The 16,671-nt window shown below is 49.2% G+C and overlaps 1 protein-coding gene across 1 annotated transcript in view; it reads right to left on the minus strand.

Annotated features, from left to right (window-relative positions):
• Positions 1 to 16,671, minus strand: part of TECTA (tectorin alpha) — a 57,732-nt gene that overhangs the window by 16,552 nt on the left and 24,509 nt on the right. Inside the window, 3 exon segments of the mRNA XM_024196674.3 lie at positions 6,456 to 6,655; positions 11,324 to 11,885; positions 13,686 to 14,296. Of these exon segments, the coding sequence (XP_024052442.2) occupies positions 6,456 to 6,655; positions 11,324 to 11,885; positions 13,686 to 14,296 (1,373 nt within the window).

Here is a 16,671-nt window from a genome sequence, read left to right on the forward strand (position 1 = left end):
AAATCTACTGTGCTCAACCGTAAGGCTCAGCTCGGGAGCCCATCACCAGAGCCTCTGGGCTCATGTAAAATTGTAGACTCTCTCAGCACAGTTGCCCACCCACTGTCCTGACCAAACTTTGTGGAAGGAGATAGGTCTGATTCGCAGTAGTGTATGGTAATGCCCAGGGGGTCCAGCTGCGATCAGGGCCCCGTTATAGAATCATAGACCCATAGGGTTAGAAGGGACCGCCAGGGTCATCTAGTCTAACCCCCTGCCAAGATGCAGGATTGTGCTAGGTGCTGTACATACACACAGTAAGGGACAACGCCCTGAAGAGCTGACAGTCTAAACAGGTAGGACTGACAAAGGGTGGGAGGAAGAAAGGATTATTATCCCCACTTTGCACCCGGGCAGCTGAGGCCCGGAGAGATAAATGACTTGCCCATGATCACCCGGGGAGTCTGTAGCAGAGCTGAGATGTGGCCACAGATTGCACTGTAGGTCAACAATGCAACTGTCAGACCCAGAGCGGTTGAATTCTGGTTGGAGGAGCTCTCTGCTGCCATCTCCTCTGGAGGTTAAGTGGCAGCATGTCAATTTGGACAGCTCAGGCTCAGCTAATCTGAACTGTGGGATAGAACTGGCAACACTTCAACCAGTAGAGGGCAGTGGTAGCACGTACATGCTAGCAGTAATGTGGTAATCTCAGATCAAATCATTGATCTATCCAGTCCAATATCCCACCTCGAGAAGTGGCCAATACCTGATCCTTCAGAGCAAGGTGAAAAAACAACAACCCTGTAATGCCAATAGCACAGTATTGTACACAGGGCCAAGAGTCTTTGCAGAGCCCTAGGAGATTCAGTTTATGCCCTAAAGCCTGAAATTTAATTAGCCTTTTGCAGAAGCACAAAACAGGGATTAATCATCATAAAATCAGCCAGCCCTTTGAAAAAGCCCAGCTGCAGAATTGAACGCTATGCAGCAACATTCAATAGACAAAAGGGTGACCAACAGATAAAAAGAATCCAACTGCACTGAAACCTTTGGAAGCTGCAAAAGTGAGGAAATTTGAAGTTGCCGTTTCCACAGCAACCTTCCCCTCTTTCACTCAAGCTCGCAGGGCTATAAATATCCTGTTGACCAACTTTTCGTACTGTTCCAGCAGAACACAAATTGACTTCAGCCCCTGTATCAGATTCATAGAACAATTGGACGTATGGGCTTGCTTTGCTTCTGATATGAATGTAGGCACCGCAGTTTTCGAAGGAGAAAAACAGCCCCCCCATGGGAGTACGGATGAAGACAACTAGTAAACAAGCCAGCCTTTTCGAGAAGCATCCTGCATTGGGATGATGTGAGCACAACAGACGCGCCGTGTTTTTTGCTTTAACGAGAGATGCGTTAAATCTACTCTAGAGACAGATTTTCAAAGGGTGGATTCCTCCCAGGAGCCCACAACTTTCACCCACACGCACGTACTTTTGGGCATGATCATCTGTATATGTGGACTATTGCCTTGGGCTAAATTCCATCACCCATGCATGCAGAGGATGGAATCTATTGCAGATAAGCTTGCAAAAAGTACATGCAAAATTGGCTGATAGTAAGCATTGTCACAGACCCAGACCAGTGGGGTACAGGAGTCTGGTAGAGGGCAAATATACTGGTCACTGGATGAGTAGTTTTCTGTTCCCTGAGTGACCAGAGCAGGAGCTGCACTAGAGTAATCAGGAACCTGCTAGAACCAGTTAAGGCAGGCAGGCTAATTAGGACACCTGGAACCAATTAAGAAGAAGCTTCTAGAATCAATTAAGGCAGGCTAATCAGGGCACCTGGGTTTTAAAAGGAGCTCACTTCAGTTTGTGGTGAGAGTGTGAGGAGCTGAGAGCAAGAGGCGCAAGGAGCTGAGAGTGAGAGGGAGAGGGTGTGCTGCTGGAGGACTGAGGAGCACAAGTGTTATCAGACACCAGGAGGAAGGTTCTGTGGTGAGACTAAGGAAGGTGTTTGGAGGAGGCCATAGGGAAGTAGCCCAGGGAGTTGTAGCTGTCATGCAGCTGTTACAGGAGGCACTATAGACAGCTGCAGTCCACAGGGCCCTGGGCTGGAACCCGGAGTAGAGGGCGGGCCTGGGTTCCCCCCAAACCTCCCAATTGACCTGGACTGTGGGTTCTCCCAGAAGAGAAGGTCTCTGGGCTGTTCCCCAACCCACATGGTCAATCTCTAAGGCAAGAAAATCCGCCAATAAGCGCAGGACCCACCAAGATAGAGGAAGAACTTTGTCACAGCATTTAGAAAGGTAAGAATTGAGACAGAATTGTGACACTTTTGAAAAGCCAGGACTGAAGAGTCCCGTTTTCAAACATGAGCTTTGTCACTACACTCTAGTCTACAGCAGATAATGTCGACTGGAACAGTTATAGTGTGAATCCCCCTCGTGGAGGTAGTGGAGTTTCTGCAGGCACCAACGTGCGTTACCAGTTTAGCTGTGTCTACACTAGGGTTTTTGCTGGTATAAAAATTTCAGGGGGCAGGGGGAATCATGCCCCTAACCAACAGTACTATGCTGTTAGAAGTTTCTAGACCTGGCCTTGAACAGTTGAGTCCGCCCCAGCTCTAGACACGCAGATCAGCATATACACGCTCATCTGACACGCCTGAGCCAGTCGATCCCTGATCATCAAACTCAGTAAGTTAGGGGCAGTGAGGAATAGAATTGAGGAGTCCTGACTCCTGGTCCCCCTTCCCTCAGCTCATTGAACATTTCTTCTCTATACTACTAAATAAGTCCCTATCTAGGTGGGTGAGGTAATATCTTTTATTGGACCATCTTCTCTTGGTGTGAGAGAGAGAAGCTTTCAAGCTTACACAGAGCTCGGTGTTAGCTTGAAAGCTTCTCTATCTCATCAACAGAAGGTGGTCCAATAAAAGATATTAACTCAGTCACCTTGTCTCTCTCATATCCTGGGACTGACACGGCTACAACAACACTGCATACAGATAACAACATACACATATAGCTTCAGTGATCTGACATTTTCAATGGGGAAAAAAAATTACTCTGGGGCTAATGTCCACCCATCTCAAATGTCCCTCATTTTAGTCCCCAAGTTATGCATGTTCCACGTAAATGGGGGGCTCTCAAACTCTTACTGTTGAAAATTATTTCCAGCAGAAATGCCGAATCGTGGAAATGAGGTGATAGACAGAGTTATTGACATTAATGGAAGGAATCCCACAACATTTGAGCTCTCCTCCTAGTACTGTGTATCCCTCATCTGAGGGCTTTCCATGCCCAGTATTTGGGTCCGAGCATTTTGAGAGATGCTAACCAACTTCTGTGCCCAATTTAAGCCTAAAATAACAACAACGAGTTATAAGCTACTGAAAAGCCGTGTGGATTAGTAGCAGGACATCAGCTGAACCCTGCCTATGCCACAAAGGTTCTGCTAGGCATGGCAGCATTAATTTTCAAGAGCACTAATATCACCACTTTATTATTGTTATTTGTATTACTGTAGTGTCTAGAAGGCCCAGTCAAGAATCACGACTCCTTTGTGCTAGGCGCTGCACAAACACAGAACAAAAAAGTTTTTTGTTTTTTTTTTGCATCTACAATGAGAACACCAAAGGTTTTCGGTCAATGAACTGTTTCATCCTGCTATCGAACGACAGTAAACCCTCGACTATTGGCACGAGAGCCTTCTCTGCAGTTCCAGCAATCTAGAACAGCCTTCTCCGATCTCTCCACTTCATCTTTCGGATTCCACATCTCTCGCCTCCCTCTTGATTCTTCTCTTTCCTCTGCTCTTTATGGTTTTAACCCTGTAAAATCCATTATGAGATTCGGGGAGCCTGATTCCCTCCTCTCACTTACACCCGGGTGAATTAGGAGTAAATCCACTGAAGCCAGTGGCATTGTATGGGTGTACAGAAGGGAGAAGTCAGCCCCACTGATTCATGCAAATGCTGCTAGGCGAATTAAAGTTTCATTGTGTTGTATTTTTACTGCGAGCTAGACTAAGTTTCAGTCTCATTATTAAGAATTTGTCGTTCCATTACAAGGATTAAGCTGATGAATATTACATAACCTGACGAACTATATGGCTAAATACATTAAGGTTATTAATTATGCTGGTATCGGTTTCCAGATAACGGCAGGGAAACATACTCTGCATTCCTGCTTCACAGCGGTGCAGCTAACAGAGGAGAGAAACTGTTAAATGGACCCACAAATTATCCTCCAGGAAGATTTCACTGTCCCACAGAGCCAGTAGCAGAGCGCAGAATAGAATTCCCATCTTTACATCCAAAGTTTATTGGAGGCCTGTCCAATTAGAAGGCAACAAGGGGCAGAAGAAACCATAGCAAATGGAGAGTGTTTCCATTCTCCATCTCTGTTTTGTTCTTATTTAGGGACCATTTAGTATCCAATTGGCAGCTCAGGGAAGAAAAACTGCATAATCTGCACTGTGCGCACCTCAAAGTTTACAAATTTTGTTATTGTTGGGTTTTTTTTGCTGCTTGGCGGAATATAGATGAGGAGAGCTCCTTGAAGACACCCTCATTTAGATGCAATACAGCCATCTTCCCAGAAGCTGTTAGCTAAGAGCAGCGGACGCATAGGAAAAACACAAGGCGCCTATCCAGAAACAAAGGAGGGGAAGGCAGGACTTATAGGCACAGTGGGACTGATTCTCATTCGCATTGTGGCCCCTTTACACCACGATAGCAGCATAAAGGGGTCTTGAAGTGAGTGGAAATTACACTGACTTCCCTTTACTTCTGCAGCGTGGCGTGAAGTGGCATCAGACCCAACGGTCCCTTTCAGCTGCGCGCAGGTGCCGCCGCACAGCAATCTGGTAGCTACCGCACCTCTCGTGTGGCCGGGAGCTCAGGCAGCACCCAGGCCTTCAACCTGCCATAACCCGCAGCTGCTCTGCTTGGCACCGGAGACCAGCAGGGCGGAGAGGTAAGGAGAAGAGTGAAAGAGGCAGGGGCTTTGGAGACCCCAGCAGAGGTCCTGCTCAGTCTGCCAGGCCTTCCTGCGGGAATCCAGGGCAGCAACTCTTGGTGCCATAGGAAGCCTTGAGCCAGCAGGGAAGAGTAAGGAGCGTGGACTGGGGAGGGGCAGAAGCACCATTTAGGTGGGCGGAGGGAGAGGCTCTTCACAGTCCCATTCCAGGGTTCACGGAGCCAGCTGTGGAGATGCCGATCCCTGCTGCTTGCAGGCTGCCAGGGCTGAAACGAGCCCCTGGCAGCCCTGTCCAGTGGGAGGAACGGGGGGAGGGAGAACCTGTGCCACCATCTCAGTTCATGCACTCCTGCCTGCTCTGGGCTGCAACAGCAACTCCTTCCTGGAGACCCCGGAGTCAGAAGTGAGAGCAGGGCTGGCTGAGGGACAGAGAGGGAGAGACCCTAAAATCCCTTCTCCCAAAGAAGCCTCGAGCCAGCGGGGGTATAAGGAGCAGGATGGGAGGAGCTCCTGGGAGGGGCTGGTGGGGGCTCCCCCTCAAGGGCTGAGGTTCCTGGGAGGGGTGTGTGTAGGTCTCATGGGGGAAAAAGGCATGGCTCTTGCTTTCCTGGTTTTCTAACTTTGTTTTCCAAAACTCTGGCGAGTTGGTAGGTTCTCAACCCACTGCTACACGTGCATGTGTGACCGTGTGTATATCCATTACTGACACGTCACTTTACAAACACCTGACACTTTTCAATGCCATATAGTGTGAGACCAAAAAAAAAAAAAAAAAAAAGTGTGAGCTTGCCCAAGGACAAAAATGGAGTGCTCAGTGGAGTCTGCAGCCCACACAGAACAAAGAAAATTTAGAGGGAACATTGGTCTGGCCGAGGGTAATGTTTTCAAAATAGAACCCAGATGCGTGGTCATTTAAGATCTTGGTACTTTTTAGAACTACAGGGTCTGGTAGCCTCAGTGCCTTAGGCCGCTTTCAGAAGAGATTTGGGGCATATCTACACTACAAGTGAAGGTGTGACTGCATCCACACTGTGGCTTTAACCTAGCTAGCATTGGTATCAATAATAGTGGAAACAAGGTAGCACAGGCTTTAACACAGGCTAGCAAGCAACGTCCATACCCAGGCTCTCTGGCTGGCGTACGCTACGGTTGCTAGCCCATCCTGAAGCCCGCACCGGCATGTTCACACGTCTATTGTTACGAGGCAAGGTGTAGGGTAAATGGAAAGCTGGCTGTGGGTTGTTTCTGCACGGGCACAGAGTAGCTGCGTGGGTATGAACCCCCAGTGTGGATGCACGGCACTAGTGTAAAAAGGGATTTGCACAGGGGTACACCCCACTGATACAATTCACTTTTTTTACACCAGTGCAGCACATCTAACCTTATGTAGCTACATCAGCGGGGGGAAAAAACAACTCAGCACACACCCGGCCGGACAGAAAAAGGAGGAAAGAAAAGAGGGAAGGTGGAAGATGAGGGAAGAAGGGGACGATCCTACCTCATAATATTTGCCATCTAAGTAGCAGCCGCAGTTGTGGGGAAGGATGCAGCTCTTGCCGTTCAGGACGTAACCAGGGTCACACTGGCACCCTTCCACGCAGTAATGGTTACAGTCGCTTTTCAGCCGGATGGCAGCACAGCGGGGCTGGCACACAGTCACACAGCTCTCGTAGTGACTGTTGGGGGGACAGCTGACAGCTGGAATGCAAGGGACAGGGCTTAGCGGGCAGGAGAAAACGGGTAGTCAACCCGTGAATTAACAGCCACCCCCACCCCTACCCCACAATGGCACAGTCCAGTAAGCTTAACTCTAGTAGTGTGAATACTAAGCTATAGGGTGAAATGGCAGGTATTCGCATGCCCCTTGACGGGGAGGAAAAGCTACAGTCCAGGTTTGCAGAGGTGAAAGGCTGATACACAGATTCCCTCAGCTATCCAGCCCCCCCAACTCCAAGTGCTAAAGAGGAGCAAGACTCAGAGGTCGGCCAATGGGCACATCCAAAGATCGCAAAGCACCTTGCAGGCAGTGATTACGGTTCATCCCTCCAGGTAAGGCACATTTATCCCAAAGTTACTGCTGGGTAAATTGAGGCACAGAGGAGGAAGTTGATCTAGGCAAGGAAGAGTACCCAGACAGCTAGTCATTTAAGATCTTGGTATTTTTTAGAATATCAGTGACTGGTACCCCAGTGCCCTGAGCCAATTTTGTCTAAATTCCTCAGGCATTGAGTTTGGATACAGTGGTTCATCCTCACTTGCTAAAACCAAGGGACTGTGCTGCTCTGCTCTGTTAAGCTGCAATTTATATTCCACCCTAGAAAAGGCTGTATTTTACTGCTGGGCGAAATCATCCCGATATTAGATTAGCTAGTTCATTTGGGATGGAAGCTGTTGCATTAATGTAAGATGATCGGCATGGTCCTGGGTTATTGTGAGCCACACTTAAAACGTTTCCATTTTAACACGAAATCCCCTAAGGCTTCACTGATGGGGTTGGGGTTGGGGAGGTGTGGTCGGCCTGTGCCTTAGTCTTTCACCTCTAGAGGGCCAAGTTCAAATCTCAGAATAGGTATGGTTGGCCTCCCATCCTTAGCCCCCATCTCTGCACAGCACAGAATCCATCTTGAATGGCCAGTGGTCTTTGCCCAAGAAAGATGCATAAGGTTGTTGCTGGCTATGACTGAAGACCGTTAGCAGAACTACTATACCATTGTATTCTCAGCCAAGCAAGCGAGCAGCAAGCAAAGCACCCTCACTTAATGTACCACCTTCTTCTCCTCCTCCTCCTTCGCTATGCTTCTCTGGACTCTAGTGGTGCCCAGAAGCCACCACCAAGATCAGGGCTCCATTGGGCAAAGCACGATACATACGCTATGAACCAGTCCCTGCCCTGAAGGCCTTACAATCTTAAAATATAAGACAGAAGAAGAGGAGGGGAAACAGATGGCCAGAGAGGCAAGGTGACTAGCCCAAACTCTCACAACAGCCCAGAACCTGGACTAGAACCCAGGGCTCCTGAGGGCCAGTCCAGCACCTTATCACTAGACTACACTACTTCTCTCCCTTCACCTATTCCCTCAGCTATGCAGCACGCCTTCTGCTCTGTTCAGTTCACCGATATAGAATGAAAGCCAGCCCAGGCTCACGCGGTACCTAGCTCCAGCCCCCAGGAGCAAGTCCCTCTGACTCGGGAGCATTACGTTTTAAGTCATGACTTTGCGACTAGAAAGAAGAATAAACCAAATTTAATTTTAAATCTTGTTAGTGATGAAAATTACTTTTTGTCTGATTTGCCGGATGGTCTGTCTGCCGCAGAGGTTTGCAGCTCCATTTATGAGGGAGTTTAATTGAACAATGCATTGTAATCTTATTGACAATAGCAGGCAGCATCATTAGAACAAACACATAATCTTCCCCTCCTATATAACTAATCAAATTCTTATTTAACAAATGAAGAATAGCTGCTCTCTTTTGAACTTTGGAGTTAACCCTTCCCCTCCCTGGATTTGCTACGAGGTGCAAGGTGCTTTAAACTATGTGGCTCCTGACTATTCAGTTATGCTCTTTGTGGGTTGTCTACAGGGTTTAAACCGAGGACTTTCAGCATAGATCATCAACCACTTGAGCTAAAGGAGTAGCTCCATTAGCAAGCAGCAGTAGTAGGCTGTTATCAATTGGCCCAACCACTAGAGAGGGGAACATGACACACTGTGCCAGTGTGCTACTTCTACATTACAAGTACAGCTGTATAGAGGGAGCCAGCTACAAAACACTTGTGCCCCTGGTGCAATAAAAGCACCACCTATGTATACAGGCACTTACCACCCCCTCCCTTGGGATGGTATCTGAGCACCTCACAATCATTAATGTATTTATCCTCACAGCACTCCTGAGGACAGTATCATCCCCTTTTTACACTGGTGAAACTGAGGCACACAGAGAGTAAGAGACGTGCCCAGGGTCACACACAGTCTGAGGCAGAGCCAGGAATTGAATCCCCATCTTCTGAGTCCCAAGCCATACTTACTCCATAGATCCATTGGGCAGGGCAGAGGAGAACCTAAACACACCCCCAGGCTGTGCTGAAGCACTTGACTAGCCAAGATTTTAGCAGGGTCCAGAGACGACATTAAAACTCAGCCAGGCTCCTTTGCCACTAGAGCCATGCTCTGATTTTGTTGGGGTGCAACCGTGTTGTAAACGGGTTCCCTGACAGCTGTCTTTATAACATGGACAGGATCTCAAGCCCTGCCCCCAATACATTGGAATCACTGTGCTTAGCCAGTTAGACAGTTCTAGCCTGGGGGGACTGGTTTCCAAATGGAGCTGAGCCCCTGCAGCTCCCCTTGAAGTGCACACGCCCTGTGTGTGAGATCCCTGTTGTTAAACCACGCTACAAGGCCCATCTGCAGGCTTTGTAATGTGGTGATCACACAACAGGCTGCTGGCACAGCGCACGCCCACACAGAACACGGTTGAAAGATGTGTTGTGCTTTCGGCTGGCTCGGGAGCTGGCCCATGCCTGGGCTCTTGCACGGCTCCTCTGCTGAGCGGGGAGGAACGCAAACCAACAGCCTGTCTACAAATCAGTCACGTTGAGGAATCTGGTTACAACTCACTTGCCTGCTAACCCATTTACAATCATGGCTCGGATCTGTAGTGCCGACTGGACCTTACTCAGGAGATGTCTGCTTTAAAGTCTTTGTTTGACCCGGGCTTTAGCTTTTTTGCAAAACACAGTGAAGTTCTAGTGTGCAGTGCATGTTGGAATCATGGCCCCAATGCTGCAATTGGATCCACGCAGGCAGATGCTTTTGTATCAAACCCAAAGGCTTCACTGGGGCTCTGCAAGCGCTGGATTGCAGAAGTGGGGCCTCTGTTTGAAACTGGATTTAGTATCACTTCTCGTGGTTGTATTTAAAGTGTAGACAGGGCTTAATCCAATGAGGGGTGGATTGTAGCACCACACGGCTAACTCAGTTCTCAGAGAAATAAAATCCCTGTTCTCATCCAGATTGGGGAGACCAAGCTAGAAACCTCCTAGCATCAACCATGGCATGCCACCAATCCTAGCACCGGAGTAGATTTGCATACAATACAAACAATATCCCTCCTGACCGTTACACCTCCCAGGCCCAGGGTTTTTGAACAAGCCTGGAGAAATACCCGGAGACAAACTTGTTTCCTGCTAAGTGCTTAGGAAACCTTCAGATTTAGTGACTGCCCCATAATTCATCCTCCTGCAGCTCCATTTCCTTTATGAATCTGTTGACACGAGCGATAATCTCCCGGGACTCTGGTACACATCTCTTTCATGCTGAGTTATCAGTTGAGCTATTTTTCTTCCCTGTCTCTTATCATCGGTATCATTTTTAATCCATTATTTTTGGTTTTGTCATTATTATGGGGCCTAACCTTGGTTCTTCTCCTTAGGAATCCCCGGAGTGTCAAGGATTCCTCGCCCCCATATTCACCACCTCCCCCCACGAAAGCCAGACATCACGGCAATCATACTCATCATCAAGAACAATAACGTTTGCATAGTGCTTTCCGGCCATGCATCTCAGAACATTCCACAACACTAGGCTACCCTAGTTCCTGTTCTACACAAGGAGGTTCAATGACCTGCCCAAGGTCCCACAGCAGGGCAGTGACAGAGTTGGAAACAGAACTCAGGTGTCCTGGCTCCCAGTTCTGTGCCCTATCCACTGGGCAACACTGTCTCACGAGGCTCATCCCTCCATAGAGGTGTCTACAATGCTGCTGCTGCTCCATGTAGCTGCTACGGAGATTACCTACGCTGCTTGGCTGGGACCTGAACTCCGATTCCCTCGCCTGGTCACCAGACTTGGGGTGCTAGTGGAAAATGCCAGGCTGACAGTCTGGGAGACCGAGTTCCTCTAATTATGCACGGGTAAGGGCACTGCTCTGCAGGGACCACTGAGAACTAGCTCAGTCTCCATAGCCCATCCAGCGCCTGTCGCCAAGGTGGCCAGCCAGGTGGTCAATTAGCACCAGTAGTAGCGGTGGTTTTGTGGTGCAGACACTTGCCCACTAGGAACTGGGCCAAGGCCACTAAATTCATCTCATGCCAGTCACCCAGAAGAGCCATCGGATGGCACCAGTGACAGCCACTGGACTGGATTTGAATCTAGCTCCCTCTACTCTGCATTGCCATTTTCTCCTCCTATTGTCCCCCTCTCTTTGGCGAGGGACGCTTTAGGTTTTGCACACACAAAGACAGACCCTTTGCTGCAATTGCTATTGAAGTCGGTGGAGCGACACCAGCTGAGGACCTGGTCCGAAAGCAGACGATCATCCAAGTAATTTACAGGGGCAAAGGTAGAAGGAAAAGGTTCTGCTCACAGCACGAGGTGAAGTTCCTCCAGCCGGTGATGGCTATTCCCTGGGTTTGGCAGGTGCTGGCGTAATTCTGCAGCCAGCTGCAGGCGGTTTGGACAGCTCCTCCGTCAATGCAGGTATCAAACAGGCAGTTCTTGTAGAAGAAGCCGGGGTTGACTTTGCTATGGCACTTGGCGAAGACGCTGCTTTTGCTGGGAATTAGGCTGCACAGCTGCTGGGGTTTCCAGAACCCTTCCACCTTACTGCAAGTGGGGCACCTGTCACCACAGCCCACCTGACAAAAAGTGTCCCGCTTCACCCAGCTCTGGCCGAAGTCATTGATGTTGGAGGCCACCAGCCCGCTGGAGGTCTCCAGTTCATCACCAGGATTGCCATTGTAGCGGCCGCAGAGGCCATAGGTGTTGTTCTGGAGGCTTCGCGGGACGGTGACGGAGAGGAAGGTCTTCCAGTCATACACCACCTTCAGCCCAAAGTCGGTCTCCACCACGATGTGGAAGCCAAAGGCAAAGATGTTCACCTTCCCTTGGCCCAGCTTCAAGGGCAGGTAGAGACGCTCATTGTTAATCTGCAAGGACACAGAAGCGGATGGGTAATTATTAATCTGCAAGGACTTGAAGGTAGGATCAAGGGATGTCATTTGTTTTAGGATATGCACCTCATGGGAGATGCTCTGTTGTGCAAGCTGTGACTGTGATGCAGCTCTTAGAAGAAGAAAGTGATGATTACCATAATAATTATAACAACAACAGCCTGGATGAAGCACTGGAGGATGCGGCATTGGGCAGGAGTTGGGCTAGATCTGGCTCCCAGCTTTTTCCAGATTGGGGTTCTCTTTTCCATACTGTGTGCTGTTTGTGAGCACCTCTGTTCCAGGACTGGTGTAGACAGTACAAAGAAACAAGCTACCCAATGGGTATGTCTGTACTGCAATCGCAGGGTGTGACTGCAGCTCGAGTAGATGTACCTGAGCTAGCTTTAATCTAGTTACCTCGAGTGCCTGAGCAGTGAAGCCGCAGTAGTACAAGCCTGCCTGGGACCCTAGGTAATTACTCGGGTAGGTAGCTCATGCTGAAGCAGTTGCTGCTGCGACTTCACTGTGCTGGTACCCAATGTAGCCATATTAAAACTATCTCAGGTACGTCTTCATAGACATGTCTTAAGAAAATACCCAGAATTACATCACTGATTTCTTCTCTCACAAGAAACCGATCTGCAGGTCCCAGACATCTGCTACCACTTGGCAGAGAGGCCACCAAAGTGACAATAATTAGAAATGGGCCCAGAGCTGTCAAGTTCTGACCCAGATTTGGATCTCAATCTGAACCTCCCCAAAGCCTGGGCATGTTTGGACTTAGTATTTTGCTTTGGCTCTTCCTGGAAATAGGTTCTATTGGGACACCACGTTCCAGATTCCACAGACTTTTGCCTCATAGCCCCCAACAGTGCACCTCCAGGAACTGACAGCATGGACAGCCAGACGAGCACCAGTGGAATATCAGCTCATCACAGGGAACTTCCTCCTGCTAAGAAGCGCTCCATGCTGCCCAAGGAGGCTGCATCATGCCCTACGCGGTGTTCAGTGATCACTCAGTGCTTCTGCTCTTTGCAAGAGCTCTGTTTTATTCAGAGTCCAGTTCCAGGTAGCTATGCATAACAAGAGCTCCGTAACACCCACCCAGACTCACTATCTGGGACGTTCAGCCCTTAAAGGTACCACCTCTAACACCACGCCGGAGCTTGTTTAGATACCGGCTGCCAGGTTCTGCTCCGAAAACAATCAGACCTTGGAAGTCAGTTAGAACCTCACCCACTTTGCTTGCAGCTCCTAAGAGAACTCAGAAATCCAATCCCTTTCCTGCCTTGATATGGTTACCCAGTTATCCTGCAAGTCCTCCTCATGCAGCTCCCCTGCAGAGTTCCCACAAGAGTTTCATATGCACAGGCAGGCTTGGACCCTCCAATGCAGCTTGCTGGGCCTTTATGCTTCCAGAAAGCAAATGTCACTGTCGATCTCTATAAAATGATGGAGGCAGCACAGGGGAAAACAGAAGGCCCCTTAAGAAAGTCAAGTCAGTGGCAGCTTTATGAAATGAGAGACGTGGAGCAGCAGAAAATGCTCAGATAGGAACCATAAGTTATTCTGGAGACAGAATGTGTTCAGGACTCAAGAGCTACAACAGACAAGGGTGCACAAGACCATGGGTCAGGATCTACCAAAACTTCACTTTCCAATAGCATCAACTCCTGCCCTGTCCCCGATTAGCTGGCAGTGTGTACTGTGCTCAACTGAGTCCCACAACCCCAGGCTGCGGCCTCTCCCTCCACCCCTCTACCCTCTGGGTCATGTTGTGACCAGCCGACTCACCAGCACTGTGTATTTGTAGGCCCGGTGGATGACTATGTTGTAATTGAAGACGTCCACCTCAACTTGCTTCACCCACAAGGCCAGGGACGGGTCCCGGTCCTCGTTCTTGGCCGTGACGGTGAATCCGGGGAAAGTATCCGACCTCTCCACCCGCTGCCTGGAGATCGTTGTGCAAAGGACCAGGGGGCAGCTGCTCTGGAAGTCAAACGAGAATCCATCAAAGGTCAAGTAATGGCCATAGCCGGAGACGATGCAGGAGGCATCTGTGCGGGGCTGGCAGTAGTAGAGGCCATTCTCCTCCAGGCAGTACTCGTCGTCCTTGCAGGAGATGTTCTCGCAGTGCACGCTGTTGTCAGACCCATTGCAGTAGCAGAAGAACTGGCAGTCAATGTCCATCCAGAAGGTCTGATTGGTGAAGAGCTGATGCCCCTCAAAATTACAGCCACACTCGCTCCTGGGGACACACTGGGACCCTTGGAAGGCAAAGCCCTCGTCGCACTGACAGCCCTCCATGCAGGTGTCCACGCAGACGGGGCCAATGACCAGGGTTTCGCAGGTCTCGGTGCAGGTCATGCACTCCTCGAAGTGGCTATTTTCAGGGCACTGGAGAGCTGGAGGCAATGAAACACACACAACGTCAATGGCTTATTGGGGAGAAAGGCTCCACCGTCACCGGCGATGGAGATTCAGGTCAGAGAGAAGGAGGATGTGGGATCAGCGAGACAAAGAGCAAGTTGTGGTATTGGGGACAGTGCCACACAAGCTACTGTAAAAGAAAACAACCGTACACACCTCCCATCTCCTCTGATTTCTCCCTTCCCATCCTGCCACCATATCTGGTTTCCTGTTCATACCCTTCTCCCTCCTGCAGAGGTTTCCTCGCCGTCTCGTCTCAGGATCCAGTTCAGTCTGGCCCTCTTGCTCTTTTGATAATCTCTGTGGATTTTCTCCCCCTGATCTCCCTCATAGCTTCTCCCCGTCCATCTCTCTGGTCTTGTCCTTGTCCTTTTCCCTTTGACTGCCCCATCTGTCTGAAACACTTGCCTCCATCAGAGACGCTGACCTAGTTCACCGTGTGAATCACACCTTAACTCCTTTCTTTTGCCTTCAGCTCACAGCCCCAACTGTGTCCGAGACTCACCTTCCTCCCCCAGCATTGCCCTCCTCCATGAATCCCTTCCTGTCCCCTCCCTGCTGCCACATACACACCAGCACATGGCACTCAGGCTCTTTGCTCTTGCCTTCAAGAATTCCTCGCCCCAGGCCTCCACCTCTAGGCTCCTGTTTCTCTTGCCTTACTGCTCCCTTCATCATTTTCACCCACTCTCAGCTTCATACCCTTGACCAATGCATCCCCCTACACCTGGATCAACCTCCCCTCTGCGTATCTGCTCCATCTCTCCTCCTCCTTTAGGAATCCTTCCCACCTTCTTCTCTGCACCTTCCCGTTTATTTATTCTTCCACGTCTCATCTCCTGGATCTCAGGACCACATCCTGGGAGATGCTGAGCATTCTCAAGCCCCACTGGGCTCAGCACCTTGCAGAGTAAGGGACTATAATCCAGCAAGTTCTTTGTGCCAGGGAACAGGTGCTACTTGTCACAGCTAGTCTGTGGTGGTTATTGATACAGATCACTGATATGACTCTGCAAATGTGCACGGACTCTCTGTGACGTGTCCTCAACAGCATGACGAGACCACTATGTTCTATTGGGAGGCAGTGGAGAGAGCACTAGACTGGGACTCAGGAGTCCTGGGTTCTATTCCCAACTCTGACACTGACCTTGGCTAAGTCACTTTCCCTCTCTGTGCCTCAGTTTGCCCATCCATCTTTTGATTTGGCCCTCCTTTGCAATCTGTAGCGCTAGGAGATCTACTGATGAAATGTGCTATATAAGAGCCAGGGATTCTTATGTTATTATTGTATTAATGGTGCAGAAACATCAGCTCGCCGACAGTCCATTCTAAACGGCAGATGGTCGACTTTTCTGGATTCATTGTCCGCATCCTGCTTCTCTCCTATCATCACCACTAATATTTGCATTACAAGCAGCAAAGAGTCCTGTGGCACCTTATAGACTAACAGACGTATTGGAGCATGAGCTTTCGTGGGTGAATACCCACTTCTTTGGATGCATGTAGTGGAAATTTCCAGAGGCAGGTATAAATATGCAAGCAAGAGTGAGTCAGGCTAGAGGTAACGAGGTTAGTTCAATCCGGGAGGATGAGGCCCTCTTCTAGCAGTTGAGGTGTGAACACCAAGGGAGGAGAAACTGTTTTTGTAGTTGGCTAGCCATTCACAGTCTTTGTTTAATCCTGAGCTGATGGTGTCAAATTTGCAGATGAACTGAAGCTCAGCAGTTTCTCTTTGAAGTCTGGTCCTGAAGTTTTTTTGCTGCAAAAGGATGGCTACCATCCTGCAGCAAAAAACTTCAGGACGAAAGCTCATGCTCCTATACGTCTGTTAGTCTATAAGGTGCCACAGGACTCTTTGCTGCTTTTACAGATCCAGACTAACACGGCTACCCCTTTGATATTTGCATTACAGTATCAATACAGGATGGTCCCTGGCTTGAATAATTTACAGTCTAAACAGGCAAGCTGGACAAACGTAGGAGGGGAAACTGAGGCACAGGGTGAGAAAGTGACTTGTCCAAGGTCACAAAGCAGGTCAGTGTCAGAGCCGGGAATAGAAGCTCAGGTCTCCTGACTCTGAGGGCCCTGTCCACTAGACCATGGGGTCTCTCCTTCCCTCTCCCTTCCACAGACTCCCATAAGCCCTCAGTTTGAGAAATGAAGGCTGGTTCATTGCCTGTTATGTACTTCTGCGGTGTGGGATTTTTACATGTGCTTTTGAATTATGAATGTTACAACATCCATGGCAAGCTGACAGCAACAGCAAAAAAACATGACTTATTCAAATTACTCTCTGATGATGGCTTACACTATTGTTAGAATCCATCTGCAATTCTGGAACACTCAGACA

This window comes from Terrapene carolina, unplaced genomic scaffold (genome assembly GCF_002925995.2).
Source record: "Terrapene carolina triunguis isolate 2854851 unplaced genomic scaffold, T_m_triunguis-2.0 Scaffold374, whole genome shotgun sequence".
In the NCBI taxonomy this organism is placed as follows: domain Eukaryota; kingdom Metazoa; phylum Chordata; order Testudines; family Emydidae; genus Terrapene; species Terrapene triunguis.